Here is a 21569-nt window from a genome sequence, read left to right as displayed (position 1 = left end):
TTTACCTTACATTACTTGCATGTGAGCAGTAAAATAGGAGTGACACTTTACCTTATTCCGCCCATGAACAATTATTTCTGCAGGTTCACCCTCACAAAGTCTGCAAATGTGTCTCTGGAAGACCTCGTCTGTCTTTAATGTCTTGTTTACGCTGCACAGATACAGGTCGCTCTCAATACCTTGCCAGTTAGCAGCCTCCGACTGCTACACAACCCAATTAAATAAAGAGTGTTGTCTTTCCAGGTTGCTGTGTTCTTTTAATTGGGGCTGTGACTGCTCAATAATCAGCGGAGGAACAGGTAGGCCCTGGAGGACACCCAGACGAGCCCTCTCCTGTTAATTGAAGGGATGCTGAAGCTGGCCTCTTCCTCCTCCTCCTCCTCCTCCTCCTCCTCCTACTCGCCGCGCAACATGGATGCACACGGCACTCAAGCATTCTAAATTCATCTAAACATTCACCTCTCGCACCTCTTGTGCACCTGGCATGTAAGAACTTGCTTTTGCATCTCGACCCATGTTGAGCAAACAGAGGTGTTACAGTTTGATAACGCCATTTAAAGATCTCCTTCGTCCATTCTGTGATATAGACTCATTCTTTCTCATTGGTCAGGTCTCAGTCTTAATTATAAATTTAAAACAGCGTGGTTTCAATAAAAATATAATAGTAAATTACAGACATTAACTTTTAATTGCATAGATTGAAACATTTTATTAAAATTGGCCATTTTAGTTAACATAAGCATGTTTGAAGTACTTAGTAAATTACAGTAATTAAAATACATGGAGAGCTGGGAACAAACTGGGCAGCCAGAGATTTCTTTTTCAGTATTAACCAACAGCTTATAATCACAATAATTAAATGCAGGACTACATTTAAAAAAAAAGGCCACTGTCTATGTTGAAGACTTCTGTTCTGACTTCTCCACTACAGACTCAGAACTGGCCCGGTGTGTTTCTGATTTCCTGCACCGTCTGGTGAAGGTAGCAGCTTTGCATGCTGGGGTCACACCTGTAATGTATTTCACACTGGGTTATATTTCGAGTGACCACCTGGATGAGGAAATAACATGTTCACAGTGCATGAGGACATACACCCCTTCCTGCCAGGTAGGAACAGGTGTTTATTTTAGACAACACACACGACAGTCGCACAACATGGACTGCATCGACACACCTCATGTTTATTTCTTATTGTTTTTAAGAGAACATGGTTGCTCTATGTCATTCAGCTTTAAAAAACTCAATCCTGTGAGATCTGGGTAACTTTTCACTGATGGAAACTTTGAAAGCAGCTAAAGCCACTTCTCGCCTGAGTCTCATCTATTTTTTCTGACAATGATAATCTTCAGCTTATGCATTATCTAAACTTCCTGAGGTGTGTTGCACTGTTTTGTTTCTCGTTTCCGAAACTAAATCAAAGACAAAAAACGGAAATGACAAAATAATATGTCAAAGAGCATTCCACAACGCATTCACTACAGGGGATTTCTTTTTCTCACGGTTAGGAAAAGTAATGGCATTTTTCTCGTCCAGCTCCTGGTTAGCTGGACTAATTTTTTTTTTCTTATATATTATGTGCAGCTCTGGGGCATGTGAATGAAAAGATTGATTGTGTGAATGCCGATTCTGTCAGCCACAAACAGGCAATGAAATACCAAGCACACCTGGAGCAGCATTTACTTTTGACAGCCACATACCAATGTGAGCCCCTCCCATTAGAAAAACAATGAAGTCCATCATAAAACATTTATAGGAGATAAAGTGCCGACAGTGCTAAAAGCGAGAACATTGCGGCAGCAGGTCTAAAATTATTTCAGTGGTGGACTTCAAGAGTGTGAGGGCACAGGATTAGGAAACACGATAAATATTAAATTCTTGATCAAATTACAGATGTTTGTTTCTAAGATTATATCTAAATGTTTGTGTTATATTATCATCAATACTGAGCTATTAGTTAATCTTTTTTAATAAACCAAATCCATGGAAATTCTAAATTAGGGAGGACTTTCTTTGGACACTTTACAACATGAGATATATACGATAAAAATAGACCATAAATTGTATATAGCTTTATTTTAAATGGCATTTAAATCATCTTACAAAAATAATTAACCTGTGTTAAAAATAATTCAAGTCCTAAATCACAGTAATCAAGTATGGTTTCATTGGGGCACTAACAATCTGTGAAATCACAGCTTGCTATTACTAACAGCAGGCGGTGCCACTTCCACCACGACTTTGCCCAGGTTTTTCCCAGAATACATGTAGTCCATGGCCCGGAAGACTGACTCTAAGCCCACAAACCTCCCCCCCACTGCCTGATCCCCATAATCTACTTCACACACTAACTTCCCAGTGGCAAACATCTGCATCATGCTACTCAGAGCCTCCCTGTAGTCGCTGTAGAAGTGGGGCAGGAAGAAACCCCGCATGCTGGCCGACTTCTGCAGCAGCTTGACCGGCAGTGTTCCTCCTCTGAACTGTGGGATACCCGATGGCGTCTGGTACCCAGAGATGAAGCCGATCACTATGAGCCGACCCTTGTTGGCCAAAGTGTTCACGGCGACTTCTAAAACACTTCCTCCAACCGACTCATACACCACGTTTACACCTTTCGGGTACTCTTTCCGAAGCGTCTTGGCAAGGTCTTCTGTGGTGTAGTTGATTGGCCTGTTACAGCCGAGGGACTTCAGAAAGCCGGCCTTCTCATTGGACGAACAGGTCCCAATCACGTGGCAGCCGGCCTGTTTAGCAAACTGCACAGCAAACTGCCCGGTGCCTCCTGCAGCCGCAGTGACCAGGACTGTCTCACCTTCGGCCAGGTCGCCCAGACGTTTCATGGCGATGTAGGCGGTGGCACCGCTGAGCAGCAGGGTGAGGAACTCTGGCTTCACCGCAGGGACGGGCACGCACTCCTTGGCAGGGACCACCGTGTACTCAGCAAAGGCACCACTGCGGAAATAGGCCACGTTGTCTCCAACGGTGTAACGGGAGCTGGCGCTAAGGCCGAGGCCGACAACCTCACCGATACCCTCGAAGCCGGCATCGAAAGGCGGCTTCAGCGAGGGGTCGTACCGGCCCGCCGAGTAATTAATATCACTGGCATTGATTCCCACAAAACTAAAGACAAACAGAGAAAAAGAACAACAGTCGTGGATTAAAAGGTGAGAAGATAAAACAGTTTCATGAGGAAGTTGTGAATAAAATGTATACAATACATTCATGATGGCGTACAAAAGCATTTGTGTGGTCATTAGCGTTTCCTGAATTCCAGTCTGAAGGTCAAGACTTCAGCTTCCTTCTCTAGACACGTCTGCAAGGGGGATAAACACTCTGGTTTGTTTTGGCAATGATTCCCTTTTCTCTTGAAGAGAACAGTCCTGCTCTGACAGGGGAAGGCTTGTATCACAAAACACATTGCATGATGTCATGATTCATTGTCTTCAGAGACCCCCACGACAAACTGCACTTTAAAAAAAATCTTAGATAGTCGCTTCTTGCCTCGGCACGACGACGGCTGTTCTCATCTCACTTCGGTAGCATGCAGGAAACAAATATGTGGGAAAGGAATGTATAAATAAATCATTTACCGCCGTTTAGAGCAGTGCACATGCTGCGCCTCATTACTGTGCGTGTCACATGTGTACTTTGAGCTTGTAGATAATGCTTCTGTTGTTTTATAGATGGGCCCAGATGATATAACAAATTACCTTGATTTCTCTATTTTCCATCGATGGAATCAGTCTCCCCACAAAAAACGTGTTATCATCAAAAGGCACAAATACTTCAATGTGCTTCGCTGAAAATACTGAACTGTTTCAGTTTAAACAAATTAAATAAGATTATATTTGCGACAAACTAGTTAAAAAAAAATATTTGAAAAACCTGAAACTGATAACAATTGCCAAAATGAAGATCTATATCTAGAACAGAAACCTCGAAACCCACCACTTGTTACACCAACATTATAATACAAAAACACATATATAAAAAATATACTAAATAAATAAAGAGTTTTATTTTTATTTATAGCAAATATTACTTTTCTCTATAAACGTATATATATATATATCTTTGCCTCCACCTTTGTGCAGAGTATCGTATTGGCTGCAGCAAAGTGACTACATTTAGTAAAATGAGTACACAGACAGTACTCGAATGTCAGGCTGAGGAGCACTTAGGAATCTTGGCGTTTACAGATTTACATTTATGTTAAAAACATCTGCTTCCTTTCACTCAATGAAAACCATAATATATGGTGACGATAAAAAAAAGTTTTATTTCTGTCTTGTGAATTAATCTGCTTCTATCAGCGCAGTCGTGCTCTTTTCTATCATCAATTTCTCTCTCTAGGTTTGTCATTAAAACACATTTCGTATGTAGATTTGTTTAAGGTTACGTCAGTGCCGTGCCAAACGGAATAGGTGGCTCTCAGATGGCACAAACAGAAACAGAAATATACATTTTCCCTGCTGGATCAAGCATCTTCTCTGATCTTGTGATGCCTCAGTAATGCACACACAAACGGCCAAAGTTCTTAGTTCACAAATGATCACTGTCTCACTGGGCAATAAGTCACTAACGTGGCCTGATGCGTTTCACACTTGGTCTCACGGCAAATAAGTTAATTGGTGATAAATAAGACAATAGAGCCTGGAGTGGACTTGTGTTTGGCTAATTTAACTTTGAAAATGATGTCAGACATGGATTCATACGGTCTGTGATGTAGAAATGAAAATGAGGAGCGGACACTACCTCTGGGGGAAATCTCACAATGAACGAGAATGTTACAAACGCATTTACGCCTTATCCACTTTAAATTACTAAATGCTGAATTGAATGGCATTAATCCATTTCTATCTAAATGATGTAGATAATGTCAGCCTACATCTGGTTCTTGTGACACACAGTCTGTGGTGTGTGTGTGTGTGTGTGTGTGTGTGTGTGTAGGGACTTCAGGTGGTTTACTCTGCTTTATAACCGTGAACACGCCGCTGGTTTCTGCTTCTGTGAATGATTGAAATGATGCTGCAATTCTCCGCGCCATGTAACAGCATCTCCCTCTCCATCTCCTGCGTGGTGCCAGTCTGAGCCCCCCCATGACTTTCTGTTTGCAGGTTGGTGACGTAGAGAGAGAGAGAGAGAGAGAGAGAGAGAGAGAGAGAGAGAGAGCGAGAGCGAGAGAGACAGGAGGGCAGAGGGGGAGAGAGACAGTGTGTGTGTATGTGTGTGTGAGAAAGAGAGAGAGAGAGAAAGAGATCCCGAGATGGATTGATAGACAAACGCAGAAGAGGGCGGAACTTGGAATTACAGTAGAGCGCTTTATTCCTCACGTATTTTTGCCATCTTGTGATGATGATGATCGCAGGTGCTGGACAAGGGTAAACTGAGGTAAGCGCGGACCTTTCTTTTGTATTTTTTGTTATTTTGTACAACTTCTCCACACTATAGTGACACGTACACATGAGCTAATCACCCACAGATAGACCCATGACACGCTTTGGCCCCATGCGTTAGCTTATTCCGCGCAAGCACAGCAGGAGACGGGAGTCTATTTGTGCACGTCTCTCTCCAAAAACAACTACTTACCGATTCCTGACGAGCAGCTCCGCGTCTCCCGGGGTCGGCACCGCGACGCTTTGCACACACACGGCCTCTCTGAAATCGGGAGTGAGCTTGGTGACGACCAGCTTGCTCATGCTGCTGGGTATGGAGGACCCCGCGAAATCCATGAAGTGCGCGGAGTAGGACAGGTCTATGATGGAGCGCCGCGCCACCGGGTGAACTCCGGAAAGTGAGTCGCTGGCTCCGCGCCCCCCGCCGAGCAGCGACAGCGCCCTCCCGCCGCGTGTCAGCAGCCGCGGCCGCAGGAGGAGGCTGGACATGGCGCCGATGTGTGACAAAGTTCACGGACAACTTGACGGGCGTCTGAGGAGGAGGCAGCAGTGAGCCCGGCTGCCATTAGCCTGCGCTACAGGCTCTCCCAGTGCCCATGCAGGCCGGGCCGGGTCGAGCCGGGCTTCCAAGCGCGCTGTAGTAAACACGACAATAAAACCTTAAACGCCGCGGCTCTATAATTGCGTGAGCCTCGCTCTACCTAACGCAACGCGCACGGAATCGAGTGTTTGGGATTAAAACGGCGCACTGGTGCAGCCTGGAAAGCAGCACAGCAGCGCCCCGGACTTGTCGTCGGAGTCCCTCCCCTTCCCGGACACAGCGCTCACTTCCTAGTAAGGTGAAACAAATCAATCCTCATCTCCTGCCGTATCCTCAGCCCCGGCTCGTCTTCCTCCCACGGAAACGCACACACATACCGAACCCGCGTGATCTTTGCGACACATCTAGAAACACTTAACACAGCGTGATGCGTAATTGCGCATCCGTTAAATTCGCATGTTTTCTGCCCAATCTGGGGAGCTGTTGCTGAACGATCGCGTGTACACCTGTAACCAAAGCGGTTGTTAGTGATCCGCGGAAGTGGTGTTCGCGTTTCGCCGTGCACGTTTCATTTAGCCACGCTTATAGCAGCCTCATTATCACTGTGTTGTCACCTGACTGTCTCCTCTGGAAGCAGAAATGTTGCACTGTTCCTACAACATGTTGGACCAGTGAACACGCGTCCCTCCCCCAGTGGGAGTCAACCCCCCCCCCCCCGTGACAGTGGCACGCTTTAATACGCAGATAAAGACCGCATGCAAGTTGTTCCATAAAACCACAATGGTCAATACTTGTTGTGGTTTGCAGAAGGTGTACATGTTGATATAAGTTTGGTTCTAGCTCCAAAATAACCCTTTCCTTTGTCGGAGGTTTGGTTTTTTAAAAAGCAAAGGCGAGAGAGAGAGAGAGGGAAGAGGGAGAGAGAGCGAGGGGGGAAAAACAAGACAATTAAAAAGATTGACAGGTAGGCTCCTCTGTCAGGGGTGACGCTTGTGGAGAGGGGAGGAGTAAAAATGTAGCAGGAAAAGCCACTCGATGCGTCTGTCTATCAGTTGAGACTGTCTGAAACAGCTCCTGGATCCACCGCGTTTCCATTTTTTCTCCTTTCCTGTCGGGGAGACCTCGGATCAGTCCCAGGAGTTTGGCCCCCTCTTTGCTTTTCCCTAAAAGCGGCAAATATCTGAGTCCATGTCGAGCTGATGTGTTGTTGGCGAAGCTTGGATGCGCCTGCGTCTTGTTTGTTTCCCCCCTCTCTCTCAAGTGATATCCTCTCCACCGCATCAGCCACCCCTCCACAAAAAAAAAAAAAAAAACCCGACTCTTGTCCAAAGATGCGATGAGATGAGCGGCGGAAATCGCTTCCACGAGCCCTAAAACGTAAGTAGGAGAGAAGCCCTGCTCGCTCCCGCTTATTCATCCATCTGTTTTCAGTGGGAGAGAAGGACGGGCAGGAGGGGAGGGAGGAAAAAGTCTCCGCCGGACTGGTGAGGCTGGATCCGGGCTGAGGTGGCGTGGTGGTGACGGGACTGACATTAACCCATCTAATGCCTGTCTATCTATTTCTCCCCTCTCCTTCTTTTCTCTCTCCCAGGTCTCCGCTAACAGCAAGGGAAACAGACGGATACTTCCCAGAGCTGTGCGCTGCGATCACGCGGGACTTATTTGTTTGGTCGCTGCCAGAGTTTATTTATTTTTTAGTTTTGGCGTGTGCGTAAAAGACGCAGCGAACTATCGTCCCCCCTCCAAACAGCGCTGGAGATTACATGGGGGATTTTTCCTGCCGGGAGTGCAACTGAAAACTTCAAGGTGCTCGCTTGCTGCCTCTGATTATTTAATTTTTAAAGTTTGATTTTTTTTTTCACCACGAGAGAGATGAAGGAAGATGATCTTTGATGGACGTGAAGTTGTCAGGAGCTGGTCGAACGCCGTCGTAGTTTTTGAGCTGATCCTCGCTGAAACCGACCCGGCTACTGAGCCCTCAAAAGAGCTGGCACTTTGAAAAAAAGAAGACTTGACATTTTCAGCCCCGGCCCCCGAGAACCGGGATGATTTTCCACAACTGATAAGACTCGTAGTTGTGTGTAATTCCTGCATGAGAAGCACCGTGGAACGTGACGGTCACTATGCCGAGGAGAAAGCAGCAAGATCCGCGGCGATCAGCAGGTATTTCCCGTCCCTCCATTTCATATCCCAGTAGCCAAACTATACTTTTTATTCACATGTGCCAAATACACACATCTCCTTCCACACCATCTTCTTTAACTGTGCTGCATGCTGGGATTTATTTTACTTGTTTGTTAAATTTAATTTTCTTGTGTTACTCGCTCGCCTCCTGAGCATCACTTTATTTTTTAAAATGTGTCCAATTGCGCAAATGACGCACATATGTGCGCAATGCCACTTTGAGTTCTTTATTTTTTTTTTATGTTCCCTTTTTGCCAGGAAAGTTCTTTTAATACTGGTGAGATAAACTAAATGGCATGTTATGGGGGATAAAAGGGAGCTTTTGAGGTTCAAGAGTGAGTAATGATGAATAATTGACTGGGAAAGAAAGGAGTAGAAAACTGGTGAGAGCCGGTTTTTCCCTTCTTTCTATTTTATTTGAGGATTGCCATCCTTGATTTGATACGTGATTGATCGCCTGTCATGTGGCAGTCTTTGATCTATTCATCCCTGATAAACATCAATAAATCCTTCCTTGAAGACAGCCATGTCTCTGGTCGGTTTTACCACTCCAAACACACACACACACACACACACACAACCCTCCTGTTGTCTCAACCAGGAGGTGGAAAAAGCCAAATAAAGTTGTGGAAAATCACCTCAATTTGATTTTAAATGTGAACAAGCAAAGGCAAATGAAAGAACTGTGTGTGTGTGTTGAATAGATCAAAGAAAAAAAAAAAGAAATCAAACCCAAAACACCCCTTTTTAATCAGGTGTTTGACTTCCCTCGTGTACCTTTTCCTTCCTAGAGATGAATGTTGAGGGTTATTTTGCCGCGTTCCCATCCAAATTCACCCCACAGTCCCTGTAAGAATCAGTCCAGTAATGAAATCAATATCCACTGCTGGAGGGGGAGTATAATATTTGCAATGTGACCAACTGATAAAACCAGGTGTTGGCAGAGGACCGACAAGGTTGACTTCAAGTGGTTTGGATTTGGACTCCCCCTTTTCTCCTCTCGTCTCCCTGCAGCCTTTAAACAAATGTAAATGAGTGACAGGGGTTTCTACCTCTGTGCTAATGAGGCCGAGCCTTTGAAGTTAGGCATTAACAACTGGAGTGAACAAAAGACAGTTACAGAATTTTAAAGAGATTTTGAAATATGAGGTGCAAAGCGGGTCGAACAGGAGGGCCAGCCGACGAAGACTTTGAACTCAGCGGGTTTTATCATTTTAAGCAGAGAGCCGGGGATGATAGCGGCGGTGGTGGTGGTGATGAGGAGGATGAGGAGGAGGATGAGACGGAGTGTGGGATGCATGGGGGAACATTCAACCAGTGCTCGCTGCTGACTTCTTTCTTTCTCCCTTTGCCTTTCTAGCAAAGCAAGTTTTCATGGGATTTCTGGCCCACAGTGCGAGGCAAGGATTCAGATTTAGATATTGAGTCTCAGTGCACTTTTTGTGTTTTATAGTGTGTGTGTTTCTGTCTGTGTGTGTGTGTGTTTGTGTGTGTGTGTGCGTGAGAGAGAGAGAGTAACGGATAGTGTTTGGGTGAAATGTCCTGCACACAGAGAGGTCAGCCACGGTCGGAGCAGATTGACTCCTGTTAGGTTTCTGCTCGTACGTAGATGGAGGCATGAAAACATGACATCACTTTGACCCTGTCTCCCCCCACCGCCACTACACACACACACACACACACACACATTGATCCATAGCACTGTCCACTGAGTGCCATGCACATCATGGTTTGTAATGGTCAATCAAAGCTTGGCAGATGGGATGTTTTCCATTCTTCCATGAACATGACGGTCAGTCAGAGATAACACCCTCCACGCCACAGTCCCATTGGCAACGAAGAACTACACACACACACACACACACACACACACACTGGTAGCTAGTGCTGACCTGTGGCTTAGAGATGATATTGCTCATGGTGGGACTGAGAATGGAAATCAGAATTAAAATAATAGAGTTGTCGGGACAGCCGTCCTTTAATTTCTCATCCCCCGCCTTCTTCAAGTGAAAGCTATATGTTATGGTAACTTTTATTTGAGTCCTACGAGATGACGCGTAAAATGTTCCAGCCAACGGCAGAAATAGCGAAATATGGAAGCCGATTTTAATTCCAGTTTGTTGTTTATTTCTGTATAATATTTAGGCAAACATTTTAGCAAACAAAAATTTTTCATAGAAAAAGTTTACGTTTTTTTTTTTTCTTTAATTACTAGTTTGTTAGATAATTTAAAGTAAATGTAACATTTGGACAGAAACATCTGCTTTTCATACATTAGATTTTATTCACACAAATATTGCATGATTATCTCAGTAGTATGTTGAAGCTTGTGTGTATGTGTGTGTGTGTGCGTTTTGTTTAAGATTTGATATAATTTTCTTCAGATGAAACAGCTGTGGCACTCATGCTACGCACAGGAAAAAAGTGTACATTTAGGAATTTAAATAGGAAAGCCCCGATGGCGAGAAACTTAAAAACCAAACTGCATTAGAAAGTGTGTGAGAGCACAATATATATTTCTTTGTGCACAGTCGCATCCTCCTGTGTGTGTGTGTGTGTGTGTGTGATATTCCACTTGTGGCTTCACCTCCATCCTGAAATGACTCCATTCAAAGCTGATGAGGACAGGAACGGAAGTCGGGAGCAATTCATGGGCAGAACGGAGTGACGCCGTCTTTCATCCGAGGCCCGGCTTAGAAAGTCGCACAGGGAGGAAGAAAGAAGGAAGACGGGCAGAGAAGATGCTCGCTCTTATTTTTGTGGAGCACGATGGTTAATTATAAGAAAGAGTGTGTGTGTCCGTGTGCGTGTGCGTACAGAAAGGTGGGGGGAGTGGGTGGGTGGGTAAGGTTGCTTCCCGTTGGCTTCATTAGAGAGAGCCCTAATTATCTGTGCAGCTGATGGATTTGTGACAGGCCCTAACGATTAATGCTGACAAATTCAGTAAGGTGTCAAGTCCGCAGCTGCCTTGATGTAATCAAGTTGATATTATACAGTCCCCATAGCCCCTAGTGCAGCACCAACTCAATTTGCCTGTGCAGGTGACAAATGGACTTTGCTACCTGACTAATCACGTCAGGAGACAATGCCAGTTAATGACCCCGGCGAGCCCCCGCCACCCCCACCACTCTTATAACCTTGTAATAAGCGAGCCAGGCCGGCTACAGCACATCACAACCTTCTCCTCCGTCCCACTCCCCTTTCTTAAAATTACTATCATCTACTGCCTTTGCTTTCATCTGAATCCTTTCAACCTGAATTTCTGAGTCAAAGTGCGTTGTCTCAAAGTTTCCTCTTGTTTTCAGCTGGAATGTGAGGAGGGGGAGGGTGAGATTATTTTTTTAACAGTTTCAAGAAGATTTATTTATTTTTTCGTATTAGTGCCGCGGCTCAGGCCTGCTCTAACCACTTGATATATCGGCACTCCAGAGTAATCCCAGGAACCATTTTTAAAATCTCGACATTCTGTTGAAGTTTTTACACTTTTGCATGTGTTACGGCCCTGCCAGTAAATCACCAACGTATCAAAACATGGGTCTCCACGCACTTTGGCTGAACGTCCTCCCCAGCTCAGAGCTGTAGCCGCCTCGCTGAAGGCCTCCCCCGTTTTATTCTGAGCTGGAGAAGCACAGTGCCCAGGGATTAATGATTTTGCATGCCCGGGGTAGCTAAGATTACACAGCGACCTTTGTGCTCTTATTTGATGATGCTGTTATGTGATATTCTCCCCTCGAAATAATCAGCATGCTGAGATTTATGTGCCCCCACCCCTCTGTCTACACCAGCGTCCTGAGGAGTACAGCAGTGTATAGCCTCTAGGTGTGTGTGTGTCTGTGTGTGTGTTTACCTTTAATGTTGCCAGAACACCTTACCACCTAACAATAAGGTCAGTGTTGTTCTGATGAAAACTTGATATTTTCAGGAAAGTGTCTCTAACTTCCCGATGGCTTAAAGGCTCTACAGCTTCTGAGAACTGAGAAGTTTATGTTAAAATTTGATTAAAAAACTTTCTGTGTGTGTGTGTGTGTGTGTGTGTGTGTGTGTGTGTGAGTGAGAGAGAGAGAGAGAGGGAGACAAAGGTGAAGTGTGTGTGTGTGTGTGTGTGTGTGTGTGTGTGGGTGCGCTGGTAGCATAGTGCTGACCGGTGTTAGTTTTCCTGGAATGAATAACTTGAACGAGTGTAACGGTAACCACGCCATGTTAGTCATCATCTTACGCAGGGCCTGCCTTCAGATCCCCTCTCCGCTTCCCCCACCAGAGCACGTAAAAACAAACTGGAACAGCAGCTCTGCACATTTCTCACTTCTGACTGTCATGTCTGTTCACGATTCACCATCACACGGAGGAATATCAGACGGAGCAGGAACACATATTGATCCATTGCAGCCTGTTTTAGTTTACCCCGTTCAGTTGGGCTGTATTCTTCCTATAGGAGTTCCCTTTGAGGTGTGTGTGTGTGTGTGTGTGTGTGTGTGTGTGTTTTGACGCGGTTAGAGGTTACGCTAATTGGAGTGGCAGTGTCGTTAGCAGGTGGCATCGATCGACCTCGTCGATGGCCACTTTTGCTCCTGCGCCACCCTCTGAAACTAATAGTTAAATTTACATCTGGGATTTGATCCAGTCAAAGGTCAGACATGCTCAGCTTGCTCCGCTAATGCTTCGAGTCACCACAAATGCTCCTTGTGTGTGTGTGTGTGTGTGGTATTAGTTTCAGGCACGGTACATGCATTAGTTATGTTTATTATCCTTGGAAAATTTAATTCTGTGATTCACAAGCATTTTGCACAAATCACTCAAACAGATTCAAGATCAGCATGAACGTTTTTTTTATTCAGTATTGATCATCAGTGAATAACTAATATAATCAAATGGAAGGTATTAGGAAGGTTTAATCCGCATATGTAAAGCTTTTCCTGTTCCCATAAATACGGGGATATTTCACACCATGGTATTAATGCCCGTCCTTGTCTCTTTCTCTCTCTGATTCTTTCCGGGGCATCCTCAACTAAAGCTGAGGGCACGCTACACACACACACTCACACACACACACACACACAAATTGTCAACCATAAACATAGACAGTCAGCCTGACAGACAGACAAACACACACACACACACCTACACCTAATGCTTAAGTGCAGCCAGCATGTCTCTGTGGGAGGTCATAATGGAGGTGGCTTAGTATGATGGGAAATCATATCATTAAAGCAGCCAGATGTGTTTGTTGCCTGCCTTGCAGCTCATAAAAACAGCAGCAAGTCATGGGATCCAAAAAAGAAAGAAAAAAAAAAAAACCAAGTCTGAGAAAATCAAGTCTGAAACAGATAGAAAGCAGCCCTCTGGGACCGGGCTGACAAGCAGTCTTACTCCTGACTGCCATAGAAAAACAATTTCCCCCCAAATAAAGAATTTTTGTTCTCATTTTTCAATGTTGCAGCAGCATAACAAACTTGTTTTTTTTTATCTGTCGTGAAATTCAGATTGGACTCAGAGCTTTGATAAACAGCGTGCTGTTGCTGTTATCAGCGTTGCGTTAAGTGTGCTTAATTACTATGTAATATTTGTGTTGTGCTGAGTAATTACATTTTGTTAAGGCTCCACAGTGGGAGATGTAAGGCTAAGGAGAGCATTAATGAAAATCTGTTGATATGTTGTGTTTTCTGGATTTTTCCTCCTTCTTCGGCACTTAATTTGAGACGTGAGGAAGATAAGAGGGGAAGCGTTCAAGAGAAGAAGTCGAGCAACATTTAAGGCCAAAAATTGACATCTCAAATTTTCTTAAGTATTACATTTGCAGAGGGTGAATCTGCTCTCTTGATCAGAGCATTGCCTCCTCGAGAGGCTAGGGGAAAGTCTGCTAGAGACAAATTTAACATGTTACTTCTATCAATAAAAGATGAGCAATTACAGAATATTTTGTCTAATAAGTATTTGAATTCCTTGGCGCAGGAAAAAAAAACATGTAGCTTACCCACTCATTACATCAGTTAGCAGGGGGAGTGAGAGGCAGCTCTTTGATGCCAACAAACAAACAAGACAAACGAGATGGGCCCACTACAGAAGAGCAAAAGCCCTATCCAGGGACATCCAGCCCCTGCACACTCCTCCCTCTCCTCCGTCTCTTCCTCCTCTGCGCCTCTCTACCTCTCTCTCCCTCTCTCCGTCTCTTTCGCATACCTCTCATCTCTTCTTTCATTTCCCGGCACTCCCTCTCTCTCTCTCTCTCTCGCTTTATTTCTTGCACTTTTTCTCGTCTGAGGCATGTTTCTCCTCTTGCATCCCCCTCTCTTCTGGATAAATACTCATTTTTTTGCCAGTCAAAAGCAAAGAAAATAAAAAGAGAGAGAAGTGCTGGTGGGAGGGGGGGGGGGGCGAGGATGGGATGAATGAAAAACAGGGATAACAAAATGTTTTTTTTCCTTCTTTAAAAAAAAATTCTCTGCTGGTATTTTGCCTCCTCCCGTTGGTTCTACCTCATCAGACAAAGTTTGGTGGAAATCGTCAGGGAAACTAAACGCTGAAAGGGAAACACAGTTCACTTGTGCATTCTGGATTTTTGTGGAGGTATTTTCTTTCCGGCAAATACCGAATCAACTGAACACGGGTTAAGTGCCTGCAGGCATGTAACGAAAAACATCTGTTTTGGCGTTATTTGAACTGTCATTCCGATAATCAAATAGCGGCGAGAATGATGGGGGGAATGCGTGTTGGGAGATGGCAGTGGGCACCGATGTTTAGTCCACCGGCAGCATGAAACACAGCGGTTCGAGTGGGTGGGGTTTTATGTGGGTGGGTGGATGGCTGGTGAGGATGGAATCATTGTGTGTGTGTGTGTGGATGTGTATGGGTTTGGGGTGTGTGTGCAGCTTTTAGGACGGGTATTAGAGCTGACAGATGAACGGGACGATGGACAAATTTTCCCGCAACAGCTGTGACTGCCGCCATTATCCTGACAGGTGTCAATTAAGAATTACTGCCCGGCCGGCCGAATGCCCCCCACCCCCCCCCCCCCTACTCCTGACTCGCAAACACATGTCCCTCCATCCCTACAGTACGCCACCCCCCCCCACACTCACCCCCTTGTCCAGCTGTCGGCGTGCGAGAGAAATAACACTTTACCCTTGTCAGTGTTGTCACAGGCCCCTGCAGTCCCGGCTCTCTCTTCTTCCCCTGACTTTGAAACGTCGGCCAGTGGCAGGGGCTCGCTGATCAATCGCGCGGCGAATTAGCGGTGATCATGGCGATGTGGCTGTAGGTGGACGATGGGGGCGCCGGGGCTGTGGGGTGTTTTGCCATTTTTCTCATGTACAAACTGTGATCCCTGTTTGTAGCCAGGTCTACCGCTCGGGTTACCGAGCATCAGCAGTAAAGAGGCAATGACGTCGGCATCTTAAAGAAAGCAGCTCCTTACTGACAACCGCAGTGTGTTTGGTTGCATGTGTACACAGAGTGTGGCGTGTTCTTCTTTTTTTCAGAACAGCGGCTGCAGACTTGTCCTAATCGCTGGTTCTCTTGATCTCCTCTCACTCGGCCCGTTGGCTAAGGGGCGCTCTTATTCCACATTGTTAAGTGGGGAGCTGAGGTCAGTGAATGGGAAAATGAACAGTTGCCATTGCCCATCTCCGAGGCTCCTCTCCAGTAAACCTGCAGGATGATAAACACATTCTGAGGCGGACATGCTTCTGGCTTTAGGCAAAAAAAAAAGAACAATATTTTCCTCAATTGTTAGGGGCTTAAATTGTTGAAGTAGTGTATATACTTCAATGTCCTTTATATTGTAAAAGTGTAAAAAGCATTGCTCGAAATATATGTTTGTGTGTGTGAGTATTTACTTAGATGTAGTGCCACATACCTTTTATATCTAATAATACACCATATACCTTTGCCTTACATGCACATGCTCCGACCGAATTTTGAAGTCATTATATGCTCATGTGCCACACTGTTGACACTGTGGTTATTACTTGGCTCCTGTAATAAATGCACATTTCAGTGCCGGCGCAGAATAAACATGAGAAGCTTCAGTCAGTGGAAGGAAGAAGCGTAAAAATGGCAAAGTGAAAAAGCAACATAAGAGCGAGTGCGGAAAGCTCCCCAGGAATACACAGATGGATTTGCATGTTCACTTGGGAGTTACAGTTTTGGATTTCCTCCCTCGAAAATCATTTGCCACGGAAGATAAGCGTTCAAGATAATATCAGTGTTATTTCGCTACTCCTGCTTTATTTGCATATCTCTTGTTTTAAATAAGGCAACCCTTCGGAGTGTAATTCGGTTAGTTTTTTTCCGGAGATTCACTCGGCATGTTTTTTTTCTCCCTGTCCTCATCACAAACCTAAGCTCTCTCTCTCTCACTCTGTCTCTCTCTCTCTCCCTCTATCCCATTTTATTGCGTTCTTTCTTCAGGCCTTCCCCCCCTCTCTTCTGTCTCACACTGGCGCTATACTGCTCTGAGCGATTATCAAACCTGAGAATATTTTCCATCCCCATGCAAATCACCCACCATGCTCTCTTATCATTCCTGCTTTGCCCCTCCATTGCAAACGGTTGTGTGTAATCAAAGTAAACGGCAGCTAAAGCAAAAGGGAAAATGCTCTTTGTGGAGATGGATGGAGGGATTAAATATTAACCGGATGCGGCTGACTTAAGGCAAGTGTTTTACATAGCTGCTCCTGCCGCGGATGCCGCGCATTGATCCCCTCGCCCTGGTGCCTTCACTTGTTTAGTTGTCCGCTGTTAATTTTTCACCGTCATCTCAGTGGCCAGGCCGTTAAAGCGAAGAGAGAGAGAGTCAGAGAGAGAGAGAGAGGGAGGCCAATGACTGGTTCACCCCCCCCCCCCGCTTTTAACGGCAGGTGAGATGGATGATAGCAATTTGAAATTTTGTTTGTGCGTGTGATCATGGAGATTGTTTTTGGTATTACCATGGTGTAACCAGTCCCAGTGATTAATTGGAGCGAATGCTTTGCTGGAATCGGAGGAATCTTTGGAAACGGGAGGTTACAGGTTCTCCACCTACCTCCCGTCTCCACTCGTGAATGTGGTGTTTATCGGCTGACCTTGGAGTCCGACAGTGCTGCCTTCTTACACACACACACACATGCAACAACACACTCCCAGGATCCTGGCTCCACACACTGCCCCCCTTGTCATATCACTTCCTTCGTTTCCTCATGCCTCCTTCTTCCTCTCCTCCAGCTGTGATTAAAAGAAAAAATCAGACCACTCAAACCAAACCTCGGGGCTAAAAGGAGACTAAACAAAAACAAAATGGCTACAGTGGCCACACTATCCATGTGGATGGACATTAGTGGTAGGAATGTTCTTTCACCGTGTCTTTTCAATGTGTTTGTTGTCTACATGTGTATAGCAATATCCTGCGGGTCACAGAGACAGCTTGTTAACAGGGGGGCTCATACCACTGGTGGTTTTACACCCGTCCTCTAACAACTCACACACACACACACACACACACACACACACACACACACACACAGACACACACACACACACACACACACACACACACACACACAGTTGCACTGGTGCAGTTGACGGCATTGTGAAGGCCTCCTGGCATTTTTAAGTGCAGTGTGTGTCAGTCCTGCAGCGGAGCTCTACCCCTGCAGTCGTCAAACATGGCCACCACTCATCACTCAACCCTAATGATGCCCCCCCCCACCACACACACACACATACACACTCACTAACTCATGCACCCCCCCCTCCCCATCCTGGCCAGAGTGCACATCTGACAGGGTCGTAGGCAGTTCGTGACCCCCAGGTGGCCGCAGTCTGGCCGCTCGCTGCACTCCTCTACATGTTTTTGTTTCTTGTCTTTCTCTCCCTCTCTCTCTGGCTCTGTTTCTCAATGTTCCTCTGCGAAACTCCACATTCCATTTAGGTTCAAACAGATACGAGTCCCTTCGCAGCGAGCCTCAGTGTTTTGGGTGCTGTAAGGTGCAGATAGCTGATATTTATAATGCTGCACGGTGCTTATTGGACAATTTGCATGCCACCTAAAAATTCCAAAATATGTTGTGTTTCAACCAGAATGCATGCGACGCAAATGCTCTAAGCCAATAAGCCAGGAATAATTGCAACGATAATAATAATAACACTAAAAATATTTGTTGTTTAATCCAATCAAAGTGCGGCATTGCTATTAAATATGGTTAAAAGAGCTTCCCTAAGGAAAGTGTGACGGTAAACATGAGACTGAATATATCCATCATATCAGACTAACAGTCATTATTTCAATAAACGACAAATTTGCAATATGTCTGACCCTCCTCTTTCTCATCCTCCTGTGTCTCTTGGATCCTCACCAACTTCTCCTCCCTTCACACGCTGTTTTCTTCTTTCTCTTGTCCCTGTGTCTCTCTGTGTCTCTTGCTCTTTTGCTCTCCTTTAGTCAAAGTAGCCCTGGTCCCCATAGCAACACATGGTGAACTCTTACTCATTAGTGTGTATGCAGTCCCGCTGAATGGCCTCAATCCCGTTCCCTCTCTCCTGTAGTTTCACACCAACACGCCAAACCGCCACCTCCCCACGACTGTATCTGACCGGGCCGAGTGTGGCCGAGTGATGAGATCTCAGACGTTTGCTTGATTTTAAAATCAGTGTGTGTTTGTCTTGTTGCGGTGGCTGAATTTTATGTGTGTCTAAGAGATTTCATGAAGATTGAGAGGCGACACTGGGAAACGTCCCCTCGTCACGCCTGACTCACGCTGGGCTCTTTTATTTATTTATTTATCTTTGCTGTTAAATCTCCAGAGCGCTGATAACAGGTCAGCCGTTTGAGAGAGAAACGAGACAGAGGATGGGTGTAAAGAGAGAGAGGGAGAGAGAGAGAGAGAGAGAGAGGGAGGGAGGGGTAGAGTGAGGAAGAGTGAGAACCAGGATATGATTAGACAGGGAGAGAGAGAGTAAGAAAGTGTGTATACAAGAAAAAAAAAGAGAGAGAGAGATTGGTCTTCTTTATGCTGGCTCACCCATTGCGTGGGCGGCGCATGGAATGGAGGGGTCAATGGGATGCCGTGATAGGCTAATCTGCCAGGAAGGGAGGGTTAGGGCAGGCCTCATGGGAGCAGCTCATTGGCTAGACTCATTTGCCCTCTGAAATAAAATCTCATTGGGTCTTTGTTTTCATCGTTTGAAGATTGATAGTGTGGCTATTTGTTCTGAAATCTCTTTTCGAGTGTGATATTTATCTGCTTGCATCTGTACTGTACGTGCCTCCGTAACTGTGTGTGTGTTTGTGTGTGTGTGTGTGTTTGTGTGGCATACTTTTCTTAGTTCATCCCAGTTCCTGTGGGAGTGTGTGTGTATGTGCAACGTTTCCAGAGCTGTGTGTGCTCGTCCTCCAGTCAGACACATGGATGACAGATGACCCAGTGGGAGACACCAGCCATCCTGCCCAACCGGAATCTTACCCCCCACCCCCCACAAACTCTCCACCTGCCCCCCTCCCCACTTGCCTACTAAAAAGTGCATACTTTTGTTTACTTCCTCGGCTCTTGGCCATAAATCCTGGATCCACCTCCGATGTGGCGTTGCCCCCTTTTCCTCGGGTTACAGCTTTGTACCCGGTCATAATAGCTACGTCACCGTGTGTGTGTGTGTGTGTGTGTGCCGGAGAACGTGCCTGTCTATCGCTGTAGGTTAGCTGCGTAGGTAATGTGGGTGGGTGGGTGGCTTACTGGACCAGGGGAAACCTAAATCCTCATATAAAAAGTCCATGCACTCAGCCCGGGCCGAGGGAAGGAGTTAAGACGAAGGGAAGAGAGAGGGAGACAGAAACAGAGAGAGGGAGGGAGGGAGAGAGAGAGAGAGAGCGAGAGAGAGAGAGAGAGAGGGGAAAAAAGTTGATTTCCTTTTTCAGCAGAGCCATACATCACAGGGCCTCCCAGCTGCAGTGTCACAAGCTGACAGAATGACATGTGTCATTTATCAAAGGGGCCAGGCGGGGGCCTTGGGAAACGTGCACCACAAAGCCTGAGAGAGTTCATTCCAACGCTCAACCCTCCCTCCTTCCCTCGCTCCCTCCCTCCCTCACTCATCTCTTCTCCTTCAGCCCGCCCCCGCCGTTCACTCTCCTCCTCGTTTTCTCCCTGCACCCCCCTTCCTCCTCAGCCCCGGCCACCTCCACCACCCTCCCCGCTCACTTTGCAATGGTGCCAAAAAACCCCAGTGAGTACAGGCGGTTGCTTTACCTTAAAGCCAAAGTCACTCCAACTTTGAAGAAATAAATCACATTAAAAGAACATTTAAAACCAACGTTTCCCTGCGAGCTCATACCTCAGCAGCCTACACAGACATTTATTACAGTCATTCATAGCATTATCGCCCAACGCTGATAATGATTATACTTCAGACCCCAAAGTTTTGGTGTTGAAACATATTTAAAGTCACACCTTGTCTCTTGGATGAATAAACTGACATTTTGTGGAATGTAGGTGTGCCTCCTGTGTGTGTGTGTGTGTGTGTGTGTGTGTGCGTGTGTGTTGAACTCCAGGCTGCTCCTGATCTGGATAACGGCTGTCACACTTTTCAGATTTGTATTATTGTACTTGTACAATTGTACTTTTAGCACTACCCTCATATCATACTCTACTTATTTTTCTATCATTTTTATTCAACTCCTTTTGGGCTTGAAACACTTACACACACACACACACACACTCTTTCCGTACCTGCTACTGAAAAGTTGTTCGACAGAGAGATTACAGCTCTCGGGCCCTTGTCAGAGGTCTGCCGGGTCACAGCACTGAACGCTCGGGGCCCGTTTAAGAACACATTACGTCGCGGAACAGCTTGTACATAGGAGCGCCTGTTGTAACCTATCTGTCAGCTAGCATGGCGAGCAGTGTCAGTCCAGTCGTGGCGTGCCTATCTGCAACTTTTTGTGTCGATGTCTTACCTCACCGCGTGCACTCCATTTCCAGCTTCCTCTCATCCATCATCGGCTCACCTTTCATCCCAAACCCCCACTCACCCCCATCATCAAGCCCCTGCTAGGGTTAACTCTATCCCAGCCACTTCCAGAATCAATAAACTATCTCACCTGGGCGCCCCTCCCTCCCTCCCTCCCTCCCTCCCTCCCTCCCTCCCTCCCTCCCTCCACCACAGACAGAGTAGACGTGAGGCAGGGGCAGAGTTTTAACGCTGTAATCGGCCTCTTGCTTAGAGTTTTTTTTAGTCGCCATATTTGTGCGAAGTATTATTTTATAGAACATGCTCTTGTGTCCAAGTAATAAGCAAAGCTCAAGTCATATCAATATAAAATTATATCAGGTGGGTACACTGAAATAAATCACATAATTCTAGACCAATGTTTAAATTTACTGACCAGTTTTTTTTTATTTAATGCATTAAATAAAAAAAATTTTTTTTTAATTTAAATTATTTCTATTTCAAACAGGGCCATATTCATTGATGGAAATTGA

The 21569-nt window shown here is 45.7% G+C and overlaps 2 protein-coding genes across 3 annotated transcripts in view; one reads left to right on the top strand and one right to left on the bottom strand.

The window, feature by feature from the left end:
• Positions 1 to 2056: 2056 nt before the first annotated feature.
• LOC133964649 (prostaglandin reductase 3-like) lies at positions 2057 to 6557 on the bottom strand. Its single transcript, XM_062398852.1, has 2 exons — positions 5590 to 6557; positions 2057 to 3120 (listed from the first exon to the last, which is right to left on the bottom strand). Exons 1-2 carry the CDS (start codon positions 5883 to 5885, stop codon positions 2190 to 2192), a joined length of 1227 nt encoding a protein of 408 aa, XP_062254836.1. The 5' UTR covers positions 5886 to 6557; the 3' UTR covers positions 2057 to 2189.
• Positions 5250 to 21569, top strand: part of LOC133964648 (teashirt homolog 1-like) — a 37204-nt gene continuing 20884 nt past the window's right edge. The window contains exons 1-2 of one of the 2 annotated variants that reach the window (XM_062398851.1): positions 5250 to 5391; positions 7529 to 8100. In XM_062398851.1, the coding sequence (XP_062254835.1) occupies positions 8061 to 8100 (40 nt within the window). In that variant the 5' untranslated portion in view covers positions 5250 to 5391; positions 7529 to 8060. Of the gene's footprint in view, positions 5392 to 6742; positions 7315 to 7528; positions 8101 to 21569 lie in introns of those variants that run through there. The other variant, XM_062398850.1, reaches the window with a different exon arrangement.

The sequence above is a fragment of the Platichthys flesus genome, chromosome 11 (genome assembly GCF_949316205.1).
Source record: "Platichthys flesus chromosome 11, fPlaFle2.1, whole genome shotgun sequence".
In the NCBI taxonomy this organism is placed as follows: Eukaryota; Metazoa; Chordata; class Actinopteri; order Pleuronectiformes; family Pleuronectidae; genus Platichthys; species Platichthys flesus.
The sequence above is the reverse complement of the archived record's forward strand: the minus strand, read 5'-3'. Positions and strand labels throughout refer to the sequence as shown.

Bases quoted from the DNA above. Each gene is read 5' to 3' on its own strand.
- LOC133964649 (XM_062398852.1), bottom strand. From the start codon at position 5,885: ATGTCCAGCCTCCTCCTGCGGCCGCGGCTGCTGACACGCGGCGGGAGG. The intron at 3,121-5,589 runs GTAAGTAGTTGT...GTTTGTCTTTAG, and splicing joins GAGCTGCTCGTCAGGAATCG to TTTTGTGGGAATCAATGCCA.